Consider the following 17,344-nt stretch of genomic DNA (forward strand, 5'->3'; position numbering starts at 1 on the left):
GCAGAGGCGGGGTTCACCCTGGCCAGGTTTACAGTCCATCACCGGGCCAGCACATAATAGACAGACAACCATTGGCTCTCCCAGCCACGCCTACGGTCAATTTAGAGTAGACATCTTACACCTCTGCAAAAAGAAATAATTTAAAAAATTATATTAGAATAATATTTAGCGAATACCATGCATGGCAGTTTTTCCTTGCCTGAAAAGAAAATTAATTTTCAAACATCATTATAATGCTTTACATTATTTTACACGTGTAGAAACTCAGAACCCTCATGAGGTGTGCCATTACAGATGGGTGTATATAGGTTGGTGGGGGTGATTTGGGGGGTGCATGTAGTCGAGAATGCTTGTCAAACGCCCATGCTGTGTACCACGCTGCAACCATGATGCCGGCACCCCCCGATCACGCATCCACTCGCTGTCTCATTGGTCACTGCCACGCACACCTTTACATCTCATTGGGCGACACAGAGCACCACGCCCCATGCCCCCCCCCCCCCCCCCCCCCCCACCACGCTTGAACGGGGAAGAGATCTGGAGAGATGGATGAGCGACGTAATGTGACTACTTTTGTGTTCCGGCATGAGTCAGGCTGGAGTCCTCATCACTTCAAACACACACGCACATGTAAGTAAATATTGTATTATGCACTTCAGTGTAACGTATGAGCTCCTTTTTATCCGTCATGACAACCTGTTAGCTGAGTCATTTCATGAATTTCTGTTTGCATGTTTGTCTGTCCCGGTAGTTGTATTTAATTTTCATTGATAGGGTGTAAACGTTAGCATCTCTTGTGTATGGTGTATATATAGTCATAGCTGTGCAACAGTTGGGTTGAGCAGTGACCTGATGGGTATTGAGTAGAAGGAGTATGATGGTGGGTATACTGGGTGCTGGTGGTGGTCTGTAGGCTCCTGGGTCAGGTCAGGGGGGAGGAGGGGTGTGTAATCTTTCCACTACAGAAGTAGGTGAAAAGGCTCAGTGGTGAAGCAGCAGCTGATCATGATCACCTCACATGTTCAGTCCATCATTAACAGAACAGTCTGCACACTAATGGTAACACAGGTAGAAATCAAGCTGGTCTAGCCCGTGAAACTACAGAATTACCCTTGATTAAAAGTAACTCATCATCAGAGTGATTTCTTTTGGGGGTTTTACTACAGTTACTTCATCGGCAGTAAAAAGCTCTGCTCACATGTCCAGGGTGAATTACAGCCTGCAAAGACTGCAGGTGATATGGAGGCTGTGGAGGTCCTGATGTCCATGACAAGTCACTTGAAGACCAGCAATTTAAGACACTTCAGACCCCTTACACCCACCTCTGACTGTTCAGAGGATGACTCTGCCCCCTTTGGGTCTACTAGGATACAGGACTCTCGTTTGGTAAGGCTAGCTGTGTGTGCACTCAGTTGACTTGCAATAATCTCCAGTCTACTCATCATAAATAATGAATGGAACCATGTATCAGTGTTGAACTGATTGCACCTCCTTTACTTTCCTTTCAGTGTATGACCCCCCCGTACAGCCCACCCGACTTTGAGGTCACCCTTCCACCCTCAGGAGTGTCCTTCCATCAGTGTGGCGAGCTGCACACTCCTGCTTCTCAGCAACGGTTCCAGTACACCAGTGTAATCTGCCACACAGCAGATGGCCGCCATTGCTTGAATAGTCTTCATCCTGTCCCAAGCAAAGACAGAATCACTCAAAAGGTCAAAGTTCACGCAACAGACCCAGATACAGATTTGGACACTGAAGATGTGCGGAAGCGCAGGGACTCTGAGGAGACAGGTATAATGCAGAGTGACTGTAACACTGCCACACCACAAAAACCTGTCACCGAGACTTTGCCAGATGTGGTTGAAGCCGGTCAGAGCCCTCTGAGACTTTCAAGCCCATTTCATGAATCAAACACACCTCATTGTGTCCCTTCTGTCCAGGCTGGTATTGCTGGAGTGTCCCCTGCTTCAGTCCACTGCAAAGTTCTTTCTGTCTCACCTTCATCTACTTGCACACTGGTCAGCACCTCTGCTGTGCAGAAACCTGCTGCCCAGCAGCCACAGCAACACCCACAACCAGTCACCACTGTCTGCACGCAGCACCACCAACAACGGGCACAAGCACAGGCATCTTCTCTAACCCAGGTCTTATTCCTTGGGGCTCAGGTGGCAAAAGGTCCCATAATGCTCCTTGTCCCTCAGCCGGCTGTTCCCACTCTCTATATTCAGCCAGCATTGGTGCCCTCTGGTGGAACCAAGTTGCCAGCTATTGCCCCCGCACCGGGTCATGGCTTGCTTGAGCAGAGACACATCCCGCTGCAACCAAAAGTGTTGCGTACACGCAATCATGTTTGTCCCCGTGCAGACTGCAGCAAGACCTACTTCAAGAGCTCTCACCTCAAGGCCCATATGAGGACACATACAGGTAAGCGATAAAGGATTTCCACAGAATTTTAAGAGTGTAGAGTAAAAAATAAAAATTAATGTGAGTGTGGGACTCCTCCACACACACAGACAGACGACAAAAAGGGGAGGACAATATATTCAAGGAGGTCAAGGGTTGCAACATAAAACACGAGTAGGAGCAGATGTCAAAGCGCCACCAAGGCTGTCCCATCATCCCATCCAGCCAAAGCCACTGTTCTTACCCATAACTGAAATGTCCCCCAATTTGATTTACTCCAAATTGTTATGAACGAGTGAATATTTGACACAGAAAGTCAAATGTAAGTGAGATGTTCCAGCTCACCAGTGGAAAATCCTAATACCTCTGGATCCAGATTCAGATGGTAAGTGCCAAAATCACAGCTTTTGAGTGCCTGTTATCAGACTAAAGTTCTTTTGTCTAAAAAAACAAACCAATCATGTGTCCTCCTGAAAGACTAAAAATGTGATCCGACTTAGCTCGTGAAATGACATATTTGTCCTCCTCTCTCTTTGTATGTCAAACCGGCCACTATCTTTATTATTTATTAGTCTCATTCTGATTATTTCTTCTGGACTGTCTGTGTCCTCTTAGGTGAGAAGCCCTTCAAATGCAAGTGGGAAGGCTGTGAGAAGGAGTTCTCGCGCTCTGATGAGCTTTCTCGTCACCGGCGAACCCACACTGGGGAGAAAAGGTTTGCCTGTCCCGTTTGTCTCAGCCGCTTCATGCGCAGTGACCACCTGGCCAAGCATGCCCGGCGACACCTAGCAGCGCGGAGGCCACCCTGCTGGACAGTTGGGATCCCAGCAACTGACAACAATCCCCCTCATGGACCTTGACATAAGAGAATGAGGCAGAATCTCAGTGTTTAAACGTCAGGCGGCTTAATCACATCGTTGCATGTCATATCCATGCTGCTTTACTGTTCTTTTAATGCGTCTACACCAACGCTGTTATCAGAGTTTACGTGTGGTTTTTACCACCTTGATTTGAGCCATTACTGAACTCATCAGTTCAAGATTCAAGTTTACAAGCTCTTATAAGTAATTTTTGACCAAAGAATGTAGAATATTTTTCTGTGCCATACAAGAATCTGTATTAATTTTGCACACTTGACTTCTTCCAAGATTATTTCTTCTTAATTAAATTTGAGCACATGAATCTCTTTGTGTCCCCAAATCTATTTTGACGTGCTTCCTTTTTTTTATCATGTCCAGCAATAACTTTCAAGCAGAATGCTCTCATCAGTTATATGACTTGGCAAAATAATTGAATTGGAGAAAGAAAAGAGAAATTACACCATATATTTACATTTCCTTTGCTTTCACTGGGTTCATCAATACTAATGATAATAAACCACACAGAACCAGAGACAAATATCACTGCATGTGGATTCTTCTCTTACAAGTATATTGCCATCGTGAATTCAAAGTTTTTTGAAAAACATACACAGTATATACATGGAGAAAGTTTTTGTCACAAGTATTTTTTTTTCATTCCTCCCCCCTAAGAACACAGGCTGGCTCAAAGCAGCTTGCAGCACAGATAGACCTGGAGTAACAGGCAAAAACCTGGAGTAACAGGCAAAGAACAGTACAGCTTAACATTCTGCTTGCTGCAGACGTCATGGATACATTTGCTCATTTGACTTTGATGTTATTTTAGCCTTTCTACTGTGCTGTCCTCCACTGCAGGTCAATTCTCAGATACATTTAGGCAGAGGAATAGCCGTAGCCAACGAGAAACTCAACGCCAATGGTGCAACGTGATCACTCGGCTACAAGTCCTCCTGTCCAGCCAGAAGACAGATACACAGACTCGCTGTCTATTCAATAAGGTCTTTATTATTGTTCATTTAGACACGCATGGCTACATGTTAATAACAGGCAAACGCCTGGTAATTCATCTGGCTTCAGACAGATAGGTTGACAGTTTCACAGATATGATACACACTGCAACTTGCACAGTCACAAAATAATATTGCTTCAACACAATCATATGTGCTGAAAAGTACTGTTACACAAATCCAAGAGAGCAACAAAGGAACGTTTCCTGCATTATAAATTGAGAACCCACTCTATATGAACCGACGCTGTCCATCAACACTTCCATTATTCCTTCTCCAGCACATGCTGTTTGGTAAACTTGCTTTGCTGTGTATTACCTGTCAGTCCTTCACTCGTCTGGGACCCAGCAAAGGCCACTGACCATTGAGCCGTTAGCTCCTAAACTACACGTGAACTGATGACAATTATCCTATCTCCAGGAGTGCCATGGAGGAGACACAACTCTGACCACACTGTCTCCGATTACTGCATCTAATCGATGAGTATCGCACCTTCTTGAACAAGCTTGCATTTCGAAAACACTGACGGGTACACCTGTGGCCTGTACTTTCGAGCAAGTTTCAAAATAACTAACACTAAATGAACTTGCTTCACAAAATCTAACAAATACACATGCGCATAAGTGGTTTCATGTTATAAATGTGTTATATCAACCCAGGTTTTCTCTTTATTAGCTGAGAGCAAGTTTGCATGCAAGGGGGTGATGAAGACTAATCACAAACAGTCCAATGCTTCCCTCAAGCAGAACAAACTACCACTTGATGGGTATATCCATAATACAGGATAAAACCATGGGGATATACCCCATTGAAAAGGGAACCACATTTGATCCTGTTCAGACCTGGCATTAATGTGTGTGCCATCTGTGCCACAGGCAGTCTGGGCCACGTGGTTAAAGGTGTGAATGAGTGCGTCCAGGGGCCAAACTGAAGGACTGCTTCATCAGCTGCTGTATTTCTGGCAGACATCAACATATTATCACATCTGAGCATTTGCATTTTGTCAGCCACAGATGTATTAATTGCATTGATTATCATTCTGCGGTACTGTTGAATAGTACTGACATACTGGAAGTTGCTCTTAATATTATGTCATTTAATCATACAAATGGGATGGATGAAGACCATGTACACCCAACAGTAAATCTTCAAACTTACCAATAAAATAAGTCGCCTCCTCTCTTGAACAGATGTGGTAAAAACTGAACATTAGAATCCTCACAAAGGGGGCTTTAATGCAGCGCTGTCAGTGGTTTAATTTTGGTTGATCTGTGTATTATGTGGGAATGCAGCATGATACGTATGATTCGGTGTCCTTTTGATTGCTCTCTCTCTCCTGCTTTTAATTTTGACTGAGACAGAAAAAGCCCCACTGTCTGTGCTGCTCACTCGCTCACCAAAAGCTGATGTGGCTCACACATTAACTGATCGCAATCTCTCTCTGCAATCAATTTTAGAAAAAAATAAATAAAGCAGACAATTGAAAATATCTGGAATCGACATGAATGGGTGTGCTGGTCAACGCAAAACCAAAAACTAAAATATATATTATGATATTATATTTCACTGTTCATATTGAAAACTTGAGGTGCATATAGAGCAGGGAAGGGAGAGCCAATTCTTAGTGGAGACATATTTTAGACATTTTAAACATATTTTCTACCACACACAAATTTCCCCGTTGTGGGATACATAAAGTTCTATCTATCTATCTATCTAAGTCAAGTGTGAACTCAGATGTGTTCACCTGTGATTAGACCACTCAGGATATCATAATACCAGGTCTAAACAGGGCCTAAGACACACAGAACACTTAGGGTTACCCTCAAGATACTTTGCCGCCTCCCAAATCAGCTTTATAGTACAAGCCCTGGTATTATCAAGTTCTTATCTCTCTCTCTCGCTCACACACACACACACACACACACACACACACACACACACGATACAACCAATTAAAATAAATACAAATCTTGTAGCAGAGCATTCCACAAAATCTAAGAACTGTGGTTGTTTAAATACACTGTTTCACCTTCACAGATCTGATCTTACTTTACAAGGTTGCCAACAGCAATGGAGACAATATGTTATAGATTTGTCAAATATAATCATTTAAAATCATTACAGTTTATTGTATGAGTGTAAACTGTAATTCAAAGCAAAGGGAAGAGTACGTCTGTCCCGTTGGAGTCATCCAATTTGTTGCATACTAATTATTTCAATCTACTTTTCTAGTCACATACTACCCTGAACATTGTGGTTTGCATGATGAATCCAGTCTGGTCCCAGCAATTTCAAGCATGATCTGCAATGTTGGTTCAGTTCATCCCAGTGGAATGTAGACCAGGGGAAATGAGCAGCAGAAAGTGGTAGAGGACCCATCTGATGGCTACTAGGCTGGGACAGAGAGTGCAGCCTCTGTTTGGCAGGAATTGAGGAAATAGGGGACCAATGAGAAGTTCTTCAGTGTAGCCTCTTGGGAGACTCCAGTGTCCTGCATCTCAAACCTTGTGGAGGATGAACACAAGTATGACTGCTTATTTCAATGTATAACACTTTCTCAAGTATTTAAAACTGTGAGCAATCCAACACTCTCCAAATTGAAAAACAGATCACGACTGCACTTCTTACCAGTCTCTAGAGAAGATGACATAGAATACAGGCGGTGCGGGCGAGTCGGGTGAGGTGCAGAGTGGCTGGCCCAGACTATAGCCACCTGCATTGGTGAACAAGAGCCAGTCTCCAATGTTGAGCTCTGGCAGCAGACAGTGCTCCATTACCTGGTCCAGATCATCACCAGAGGGACCCCACAGGCTGCTGCTGAACACTGGAGCATCCAGGGCAGTTTTCTACCAGCACGCAGAGCAGAGATTGTGTGTTTATACAACAATCCTCAATAATTACAGGGTATGCATTAAAAAAGGACAAGCACCATTTAGAGTCAGTCAGATTTGAACCCAGAACCACTCAGCTTGACCTGTCTAAACATAGCTGGATCAACACAAGCAAGTAGCTCCAGGGCATGGCTCTGAGATTAAGTGTGCCTTCTAGGGCCATCTTAACTACATGTGATTTACAGGTTACCAAACTTTCGACTAATCTTGACACAGGATCTTAGATAAACTCACCTTTTGAACAGATGGAGCAGCAATCAGTGTATCTGTCAATTTATTGGCAAAGGATCCATAAACGCCCTCATTCATGTAGTACTGGAACTCTGGCTCATCATTGAAAGATGGATCATCTGTGCAGTAAGATTGTAGGCAAAATGCATTCGTTACTGTTGGTGATCCACACATTTGAGTGGTTCTTTTTATGAAGCCTTGACATGCATTTATACATTAAACTCATCTTCACTGTTAGTAACCATCAGGAATGCTCAGTTTTTTTTGGAAATGCCTCCCGAAAGCCAGACAAGATGATGGATATCCTTCTCTCTATGCATGCTTTAGGGACCTGAGACCCACACAGAGTAGGTATCAATGAATGGTAGTGGATGGGCAGATTAGGATACCTCTGTCATTGTAAAATATTCTAATTCTAGAGTTTGATACTTAGCCCGAACTACTTTCTTGATATAGTGCGGTGATTTGTCAAATCCTTTGTAAAAGGATGAGGAGGATTACTTCAGAATACACCAAGACCCTGAAGTTCATCTATATGAACCAGACTACACAGTAGAGGACCTACTGGAGTGGTCAAGACTGAGGTACGCTCCACAGCCCATCCACCACTGTGTGTGCGCGTGTGCGTGTACTTCCAGTCAAAAGGTTGGACAGTTCTTCCCATTTAATTGTTTTTCTTTATTTCCCTGACTATTTACATTTTAGATTTTCACTGAAGGCATCAAAACTATGAATGAACATAAATGGAATTACGTCGTAAATAAGAAGTGTGAAATAACTACAAAACATGTTTTATATTTAAGAGTCTTCAAAATAGCCTCCCTTTGCTTTGATGACTGCTTTCCACACTCCAGGCATTCTCTCAGTGCGCTTCATGAGGCCGTCACCTGAAATGGTTTTCCAACAGTCTTGAAGGAGTTCCCAGAGGTGCTGAGCACTTGTCGGCCCTTTTGTCTTCACTCTGTGGTCCATCTCATCCAAAACCATATGGATTGGGTTTAGGTCAGGTGACTGTGGAGACCAGATCATCTGAAGCAGCCTCCATCACTCTCCTTCTTTGTCAAGTAGCCCTTACACAGCCTGGAGGTGTGTTTGGGTTCATCGTCCGGTTGAAAAATCAATGATGGTCCAACTAAACGCAAACTGGATGGGATGGCATGTCTCTGCAGGACGCTGTGGTAGCCATGCTGGTTCAGTGTGCCTTCCATTTTGAATAAACCCCCAAGAGTGGCACCAGTAAAGCCCCCCCACACCATCACACCTTCTCCTCCATGCTTCACGGTGGGAACCACACATGTAGAGACCATTCGTTCACCTTTTCTGCGTCACACAAAGACACGGCGGGTGAAACCAAAGATCTCAGATTGGGACTCATCAGACCAAAGCACGGATCTCCACTGGTCTGATGTCCATTCCTTGTGTTTCTTGGCCCAAACAAATCTCTTCTGCTTGTTGCTTTTTCTTAGTAGTGGTTTCTTAGCAGCTATTTGACCATAAAGGGCTGACTGGAGCAGTCTCCTCTGAAAAGTTGATGTAGAGACGTGTCTGCTAGTAGAACTCTTGAGTGGCATTTATCTGGGCTCTAATCTGAGATGCTGTTAACTTGGGATTTCTGAGGCTGGTGACTTAGGTGAACTCATCCTCAGCAGCAGAGGAGACTCTTGGTCTTCCTTTCCTGGGGCGGTCCTCATGTGAGCCAGTTTCGTTGTAGCGCTTGATGGTTTTTGTGACTGCACTTGGGGACACATTCAAAGTTTTTGCAATTTTCTGGACTGACTGACCTTCAGTTCTTAAAGCAATGATGGACTGTTGTGTCTCTTTAATTAGCTGATTGGTTCTTGCCAACAGTTGCCAGATAGAGCTGAAAACTGTACACCAAACTGACTTCTACACAACACAACTGATTGTCCCAACCCCATTAAGAAGGCAAGAAATTCTGCAAATGAACCCTGACAAGGCAAACCTGAGAAATGAAACCATTTCAGGTGATGACATCATGAAGCTCATTGAGAGAAGGCAGGGGGTTTGCAGCGCTGCCAACAAAGCATAGGGTGGCTACTTTGAGGCATCTAAAATACAAAACATGTTTAGAGTTATTTAACTTCTTTTTTTCTTCGATACATAATACTATATATCTTGCTTCATATATTAGATGTCTTCAGTATTTGCCTACATTGTGGACAGTAGTAAAAATAAAGAGAAAACACTGAATGAGAACATTGAATCCTTCTGTCTCTAGTACTTAAAATCTTGAGGTTTCTGACATCTGCTTCAGTTAACTTTCATTTCCTGCCTCTTCCTCAGCACATTTTGTAAGTAGCAGTTTCGGCAAATTGACTCCAAAGCATACCTGACCTCAATGTGAGAACATTTTATTTCTTTCCCTATTTATCTGAGAGACCATCCAGCATCGTGAGGTGCTTTGATGCAGACTTTTTTACTGTCACGGAGTTCTCAACATTTTGCCATTTTGAACAGGAATAAGGAATCCAAGTAAAAAGCTATAATTTTACATATTATGCAAGAAATAATAATGTGCTTTACTATTTTGTACCCAGTTTTTTTGTAAAATAGTAAATTTGAAAATTCATGGATAACAGCAATAATCATATTTTGGCATTGTAATATCATTTTAGTTAAAGAGCTTCTACATATTGCTGGGTTTTTGTTTTGTTTTTTCAGGTACCAATGCTGTTAATTCAGGGCAGCTGTGGCATAAACCTTTCATTGGGTGGTGGTCTAATAAATTTGTTAAGTACTGTATATAGTTGTGAATTTTTGGGCTAGACTGTAAATCAGGGGTGTCAAACTGATCCAGTAAAGGGCCATGTGGCTGCAGGTTTTCATTCCAACCAAGCAAAAGCAACACCTGATCCAACAAGTGAGCTGTGAGGACACTGCTTGATTGATCTAAGTTGTTTCAGGTGTTGCTTTTCCCCAGTTGGAATGAAGTCCTTTGCAGGGCCGTTAGGAGCAATTAGGAGCTCAGTACCATGCTCTGGGATACATGGACATGGTCACCGAGGGAAGTGAGGACTGAACCAACAACCCTTCAGCTGCTACACAACCACTCTACCTCTGAGCCATGTCACCCCTAACAAAGAACTTACTTTATCAAAATGAAATAACAAAATAAACTGAGTGCACTCTGCTAAATAGACTACCTTAAGACATTTCAAATCACCATAGGCACTGTTTTCTCCATATTATAAGCTGTAAAAACATTTTTAAAATAGGCCCATAGTTGAAAACATAGAAACTGATATATCTGTGATAGGCCTTTGATAGGCTGATATATATCCATTGGGCCCTACAAGTTAGCATATTCCCAAAAAGATAGTGTGCTCCTTTAACATAAACGGATATCATGCCACTGACCGTGGCTTTGAAGATCCCGGGCCACCATCCCCTTGGAAATCACATTGACGGCCAGGGTGAAAGCAGAGGACACAAAGTAGCTGCTGGGCTCAGCAATGATAGAAATTTCAGAGGAAGGAGGGAAGTACAGGTCCACCATAGACATGATTGTATCATTGATCTACAAAGATAAAAGGTAAATGAACATAGTTATTCCTTTCGTGATTTGAGGAACAGCTGATTTCAATGCACTACAAGGGTACTGACCAATTCCAGCTGGGTCTCAGAACTGCTGAAGTCACCTCCAATATCCAGGATTTTCATTTTGAAGCCAATTTCCTCCTGCAGGGGATAAAGGGTCTTGTAAATAACACAGTTATTACCAAAGCAAATAGCAGGTAATGGCGGCTTAGTAGTCATGGAGCTGTGTCACTGCCTATGCAATGTTTACTTACTCCCATATCGAAGACACACCGAGCATCAGAGATGGCATTGATGTACACCTGGTCATCCTCACATGAGCGAGAAATTAGGGACCTGTGGGGTCACAAAATGGATTCCCAACTTTCTTCTGATTTTCATGTTGTTGAGGCATTTCAATGTGATGCTACATCCCAAATTTGTGGATTACCCATACACAGTCAGTCGAAAGACTTCTCTGTTGAGTTTAAATATTCAATCTACTGGTGCTTTGAGTACCACAAAACAAATGCAAAAACCCCCCATCATCTGTACTATGATATATTAAACGTTCTACAAACAACACGATCTAAAAGGATAAATTGTGCAACAGGGAGGAGAAAGAACATGTTTTTTTTTATTGTGGCAGAAGGGTCCCTTTATGCTTGAATGGTGTGCTGGGGTTGAACATTGGGAAGTCAGCAGAAACAGCTTTATATTTCTGTATGTGTGCACTAGTGTCTCTTTGTCACTCATCTTTTCCATTTATAATGCTATCTGTTGTTTAGCATAGCGACCATGATACAGGGAGGAAGGAGGTTGCATTTGGTTAAAAACAACCCTTTGTTTTTTTCTGTCCTTCTAACAGTAACATTATGTTTCCTCAAACTCACCTGACCCCAACCACCTGCACACCCAGCTCCTTGGCACTCTCCAGCAGATGCCGACAATCTTTGAGTGTACAGCCAAATGCCATGCTCATCTCCTCATCCTGGCTCAGTGCCTCTGTTGACACCTGTAGTAGCAGCCTGAATCAACACAAGAAGGAAAGGCTTTGATTACTGTTTTTTACTAAGATTAGTGTGAATCATTTTTGTTGCTGATAAGACATAAATCATTCTAGGTGATATACAAACAAATAGTAACTTCTGAAAAATAACAAGTGGTCAAATCACTTATCAGTGTTGAAGTGGCAGCTTTTGTTCATTAGAAATTGTAACAATACATGCAAAGCACCTACTTGGCATTAGGGTGGCAGCGGGAAATCTTGCGTAGCTCTGCTTCATTATCACACACCAACAGGTCAACTCCATTCTTCGCAGCATACTTAATCTGGGAGACCTGTTTACACACACCACTGTAGATGATGTCTTCAGAGGGAATACCATGGCTTTGCACCAGCTCCAGCTCAGACTGAAATACAAATATGTTATGTTCAAAGTGATGTTACTTGTTCATCTTAAAACAGTGCTTTCGTACTTGGTTCCAGTATCTATACTTATTCAATTTTCTGACAACCTTTTATCTTTAACTCAGTAACATACTTGTACTTTCTACAGTTCCCATGTAAAAACAGGCTTGTTACTTTAGTTTCGACGTATGATAGACAATAACGATGTAAAAGATGTAACCCTCTTATTCTAAAGTGACTACTGTGCCAAATTAAGCCTCTTGAGTCATGAATGTGTGTACGTCCACCACCTCTGAACATGAGTGTTTTTGTGTGTGAAAGCTTTGGTGCAATGTACCTTGTTAGTACATATAAATCCAGTGCCTAGGGCTGCCAGAACTTCAATAACAGCAGGACTGCTGTTGCATCTAACAGCATAGAAGGGTCGAATTTGGGTCATGCGGGTTCGCCAGCGAACATGCTGTTTCATTATAACTCCCAAGTCTGCTACAAAGAATGCATTCTTCTCAGACTGAGGAAGAAGGAAACATATATCCAGATTCAGAGTCAAAAAGACACAAAATTAGTCGACACTGCCTTTAAATTCATCCACATTCAGAGCTTGACTCAGAATCCAACTTCATGTTGCATTATAAGACAATAATAAGACTGTACTTAAATGCAAATATCAATTACAAGGTGTTAAAGTGAGATCCCTTACCAAAGTTTGCTCATAAATGTGATTATCAATCACGTCACAGAGGGCGGTGCCTCCTTCCAGGAGGCACACAGAATACAGTGGTTCATCGGTGATTCCCTTCATCCTCTCAACCGTGCTCTGCTAATCCAACAGGCATAAAGAATATGGCTAGTTCGAAGTGATCTTGCTCTCTCCCTCTCGAGCCCCTGGGTCCTAGGCCTATGCAACAAGCTGTAAACAAACAACAGAGAAGACAGAACACATCATTAACCCTCCTATTATCCTTGGGGTCACTTTGACCCCATTCAATGTTATCATTGGAGAATAAAAATTTGAATTTTCTTTAGCTTCATATTTCATGACTTTTCCTAATTTGATGGGGACAACTGATTGTGCATTAAAATGATCATGATGATATTATTTCAATGTGCTGAACTGAATTGCATACTTTTGCTGTTTCAGCTGTGTAAAACTTGTCTGTGTGTGTGTGTGTGTGTGTGTGTGTGTGTGTGTGTGTGTGTGTGTGTGTGTGTGTGTGTGTGTGTGTGTGTGTGTGTGTGTGTGTGTGTGTGTGTGTGTGTGTGTGCGCGCGCGCGCTAACATCCCCACACCTGCAGGTGCAGAGTTGAGATACTTTTGAGTTGATTCATGCCAGGGGGCTAGGGAAAAACAACTATTCCCACGACAACTTCGATACTTCTCGTGGTGGGGGCATGTTGGGAACAACTTGACTTGTTAACTCCTTCATGAGGAAGCCAATGTAGGCTTGCGTGTTGATCAAATCCAAGTCTTTCCAACTTACGCATGCCTCCCCTCAAAAATTATCATCTCAAGTACAATATATTCAATTGATTCTTGATTTTTTTCCCCAATTTTTTCCAAACGATTTCGATCGAAGAGCTCAAATAATGACTTAATGTCTTCAACATGGCTGACTGTGTCTGGTGGGACACACTCTTAGTACCATGTTTACCTTGTTGTTGAAGTGAGTAGAGGGACCATAATTTTCCATTTTTGGTGTTAACATGACATGGGACAGGGAGAAACAACATTCTCAATAGAACTTTCCTGCACCATGGGCATGAAGGTATGTGTGTGTGTGTGTGTCTGTGTGTGACCTACTGTACTCACACCTGCCGAAGCAGACCATGCACACACACTTCACATCCTGTGTACTGTAGTGTAGACTAAAAGCTTGACTGTGGGCATAAAGAAATGTTCCATGTTCAGACTATCTGATTCGTGTTCTCATTATGACTTTGTTTCACAAATGAATGCATTTTCAAACATGTGACACCCCCCCCCCCCCCCAACACACACACAAAAAAAACAAAACAAAACCATAAACACACAAAAAAACCATTTTAACTCTGCAACTGCCAGTCCCAAGCCTGGATAACAAAAAAGGAGAGGTGAGTGAGACGTTAACTCTAAAACTGAAAGTTTGACCTGATGGTGGTGCTACAGGAATGGTGATATCATCACCAAAACCAGTAAGGTTCATACTCTTGTGGTCAGTAATGTTGCCAGTAAATTTGAAGATTTTTATGAAAACTTTTCAAAACAAATTGATTCTAATTTAAAGATTGGCCTGATGGTGGCACTACAGGGCAGGTCAACTCACTAAAAGGTTTCATTATCAAGGGGTTATCTATGCATTCAACAAATAAACAAAGTGCCTGACACAAAAAAACTTGGTCAACAATATTCTGTAAATCCTTTTCTGGAAGCATATATCCCTGGTGTCAGATTGACCCCCAAGGATACAATGTGTCAGTAATATTTGAGGATACCAGGAGGGGTTAAAAAAAAAAAAGCCATCATTTTCCAAAAATGCATTTTTACTGATGGTGTCCAATACTTTTCCAGTTTGATTCAGCAGCTGAATCCTGGATCTTTCTGATGAGATCTTCAATTAAACAGTAATTTTTTTAGAGCAACCAATCAGAGCACAGGACAGGTTGGACATCATGGGGTAGCTTTGTGGAAGAGGTCTATTCTTCTGGAAATCCACAGTGAAAACACAGCGTCTGGGGCACAGGGTTCATGTACTTTACCATCAATTACTCTCAACAATCACCATTAATCCCCAAGCTGGTGACCCATAAAGGTTCTTTTTGATGGCATTAAGCAAGGTACAATACTGGCGGTGTCTGGTCAAGCTTTACTTTTCAGTAATGTTGCACAGTACATCATAGAGACACAGCAGTCTGGGATGGACCAGATATGACACAGCTGGGGTTTTACATGGCTATGACAAGGCCAGGGCTCCTGCCCTACGAGAGGTGCATTCATGAACAGGCATTTTCCATACAAAAAGAGTAAAGCTTTTGAATGATCCTCTTTGGTGACAAATTGTTCCAAATTAAGCAACAGTGGGTACTGTTCAAAGTAAGTCAATTAATTCTGTAAACGAAAAGCATGATACTTCTTTCCCAAAATCTTGAGAGGTGTGACTGTATGTATGGTAAGTATTGTGCAAGAATAATAAAGACAGTCTGATATTTATACATGAACAGATAAAAAGACAAGAGTTAGTTTGCAATTCAAATACACTTAAATGTATCCTTTGTTCCTCCTGTGCTGAGACACAAGTTAAAAAAGGTTGAATCAAACCTAAGACTTTTTTACAAATAAACCAAATTTGAAAATGTTTAACTGTCAGTCACATTTACTTCAGAAAAAAACTGTTATCTTTAACTAGGAACACTAGAGGTAGTAAATTATATTTGTATTACACTGCAGTGGGAACAGTATATTAAAGAAAAAGTAAATATCATACAATTGCCAAATAATTCACTTTTTTATTGCAACTAAAGCAGAGCAACAGAAAACCTACTGCAGATAAAAAGCAAATAAAAACACAAGTCCTGTAATAGAAATGCTGAAAATAGATCTGAAGTGCTGCATCTAAAATAACCATTCGCAATTATTTGGCACTTGTCGCTTTCTTCTGTTCTCTATTTTGGTCTAACAACTGGTCACAGTGGATTTAGTAGCAATCGAATGTATCCCTGCAAACATATACACAGATATATAATGCAGGCTGATTTCCTTAGCACCTGTCTCCCTATAAGAATATAATCAGTTCTACTCACGTGGATGAGTCCTGGGATGAACTCTTCCACTATCAGCTAGGATCCCAAGGTGGCTCGGCGTTGAAGTCAAATGGCTCTCGATAAAGAGCTGCCCCTAGATCCTCTGGATAGTTGTTGTACACCTGCAGCAAAACAAATGAGAACAGGACACACAGGAGTCAGTCACTAACAGAGAACCACCTCTGATCTCGTTTACATTCATGCCACAACTACGCAATAACATACTAAAAAGAATGTCCCTGTACAGACGGTAGGTTGTGGTTTTGTTTAATAGTAGTAACGTTACAGTGAATGACAGTAATTGTTGAACCTTTAACTTCCTTCCTACTGTTAGGACAACCATGACTAGCAGTTTTGAATGAACTCGGTGACAACGTCAAAGGTTAACGTAATTGTTAACCTTGTGGCTCGTGTGATTGACGAATTTAAGGCTATTGCTTATTCCACCGACAGTTAATATTTCAAACAAGAATAACCTTGCTATCACAATGCTGCTCTGGACATATTTATAGCGTTATTAAAATCCATTAGCATTAGCTACCTCCCTACATTCAAGGTAAATAATATGGCTACTCCATTCAGCATAATTCCGCCACCTGACATTTTCTAAAATTTCTTTCATATAATTTCTGACTGACAAGCAAACTACATTAACGCTACTTATCCGGTAGATTTAACAAGATGCTAATTATCAAGCTAACAACGCGGTTAGCTAGGGATACTTACGTCTACGGAAAACCCAACAGAGGGGACAGAACGCTTTTTCTTTTTAGGCGGAATTTTTAACGACTGGTGGGGTTACTAAAAGAGAAAATAATTCCTGCCATGGACGAAATTGATTAAGTCAAATTAAGATCAAACGAGATTTTATCGCTGGAGTTTTGACCGAGAAGTAACCGACGGCGGAGAGGAAGAGAGAACGTTCGTCAACCGTAATGTTTCCGGTTAATATCAAAATAAAGTAAGATTACTAACAATGTCTTAGCATTTCGTCACATTCTTAAATAATTGCCGAAGTCATTTTTTGACAAAAACAAGTTGTTGTTGTTGTTGTTTTGGTTTTTTTGCCTGAATCAGCTCTTTTTGATGTTTTGTCTCCAGTTTGTTGTGTTTCTGGAAAACTAGAAAAACATTATTTTGAGAGGGAGCAACGATTTGGATTGGAGCACTAATTAGAAATGTAGAAATTTCTTTTAAAAAAATGCACAAAAAATGTTTTAGCTA

The 17,344-nt window shown here is 41.7% G+C and overlaps 2 protein-coding genes across 2 annotated transcripts; one reads left to right on the forward strand and one right to left on the reverse strand.

Annotated features, from left to right (window-relative positions):
• Window positions 1-515: 515 nt before the first annotated feature.
• Window positions 516-3,708, forward strand: LOC147253830 (Krueppel-like factor 10). Its single transcript, XM_086219141.1, has 4 exons — window positions 516-630; window positions 1,207-1,386; window positions 1,509-2,424; window positions 3,019-3,708. Exons 1-4 carry the CDS (start codon window positions 586-588, stop codon window positions 3,261-3,263), a joined length of 1,386 nt encoding a protein of 461 aa, XP_086075267.1. The 5' UTR covers window positions 516-585; the 3' UTR covers window positions 3,264-3,708.
• A 544-nt stretch (window positions 3,709-4,252) lies between these two features.
• Window positions 4,253-17,065, reverse strand: LOC147253831 (antizyme inhibitor 1-like). The gene is made up of 12 exons (XM_086219142.1): window positions 16,847-17,065; window positions 16,121-16,242; window positions 13,044-13,253; window positions 12,681-12,854; window positions 12,173-12,345; window positions 11,826-11,960; window positions 11,208-11,289; window positions 11,020-11,094; window positions 10,774-10,933; window positions 7,399-7,514; window positions 6,902-7,119; window positions 4,253-6,777 (listed from the first exon to the last, which is right to left on the reverse strand). The coding sequence occupies exons 3-12, from the start codon at window positions 13,143-13,145 to the stop codon at window positions 6,663-6,665; spliced, it is 1,350 nt and encodes a 449-aa protein (XP_086075268.1). The 5' UTR covers window positions 13,146-13,253; window positions 16,121-16,242; window positions 16,847-17,065; the 3' UTR covers window positions 4,253-6,662.
• Window positions 17,066-17,344: the final 279 nt, after the last annotated feature.

The sequence above is a fragment of the Aulostomus chinensis genome, chromosome 11, assembly GCF_037954235.1.
Source record: "Aulostomus chinensis isolate RoL2024-O1b breed Wild chromosome 11, RoL_Achi_v1.0, whole genome shotgun sequence".
Classification (NCBI taxonomy): Eukaryota; Metazoa; Chordata; class Actinopteri; order Syngnathiformes; family Aulostomidae; genus Aulostomus; species Aulostomus chinensis.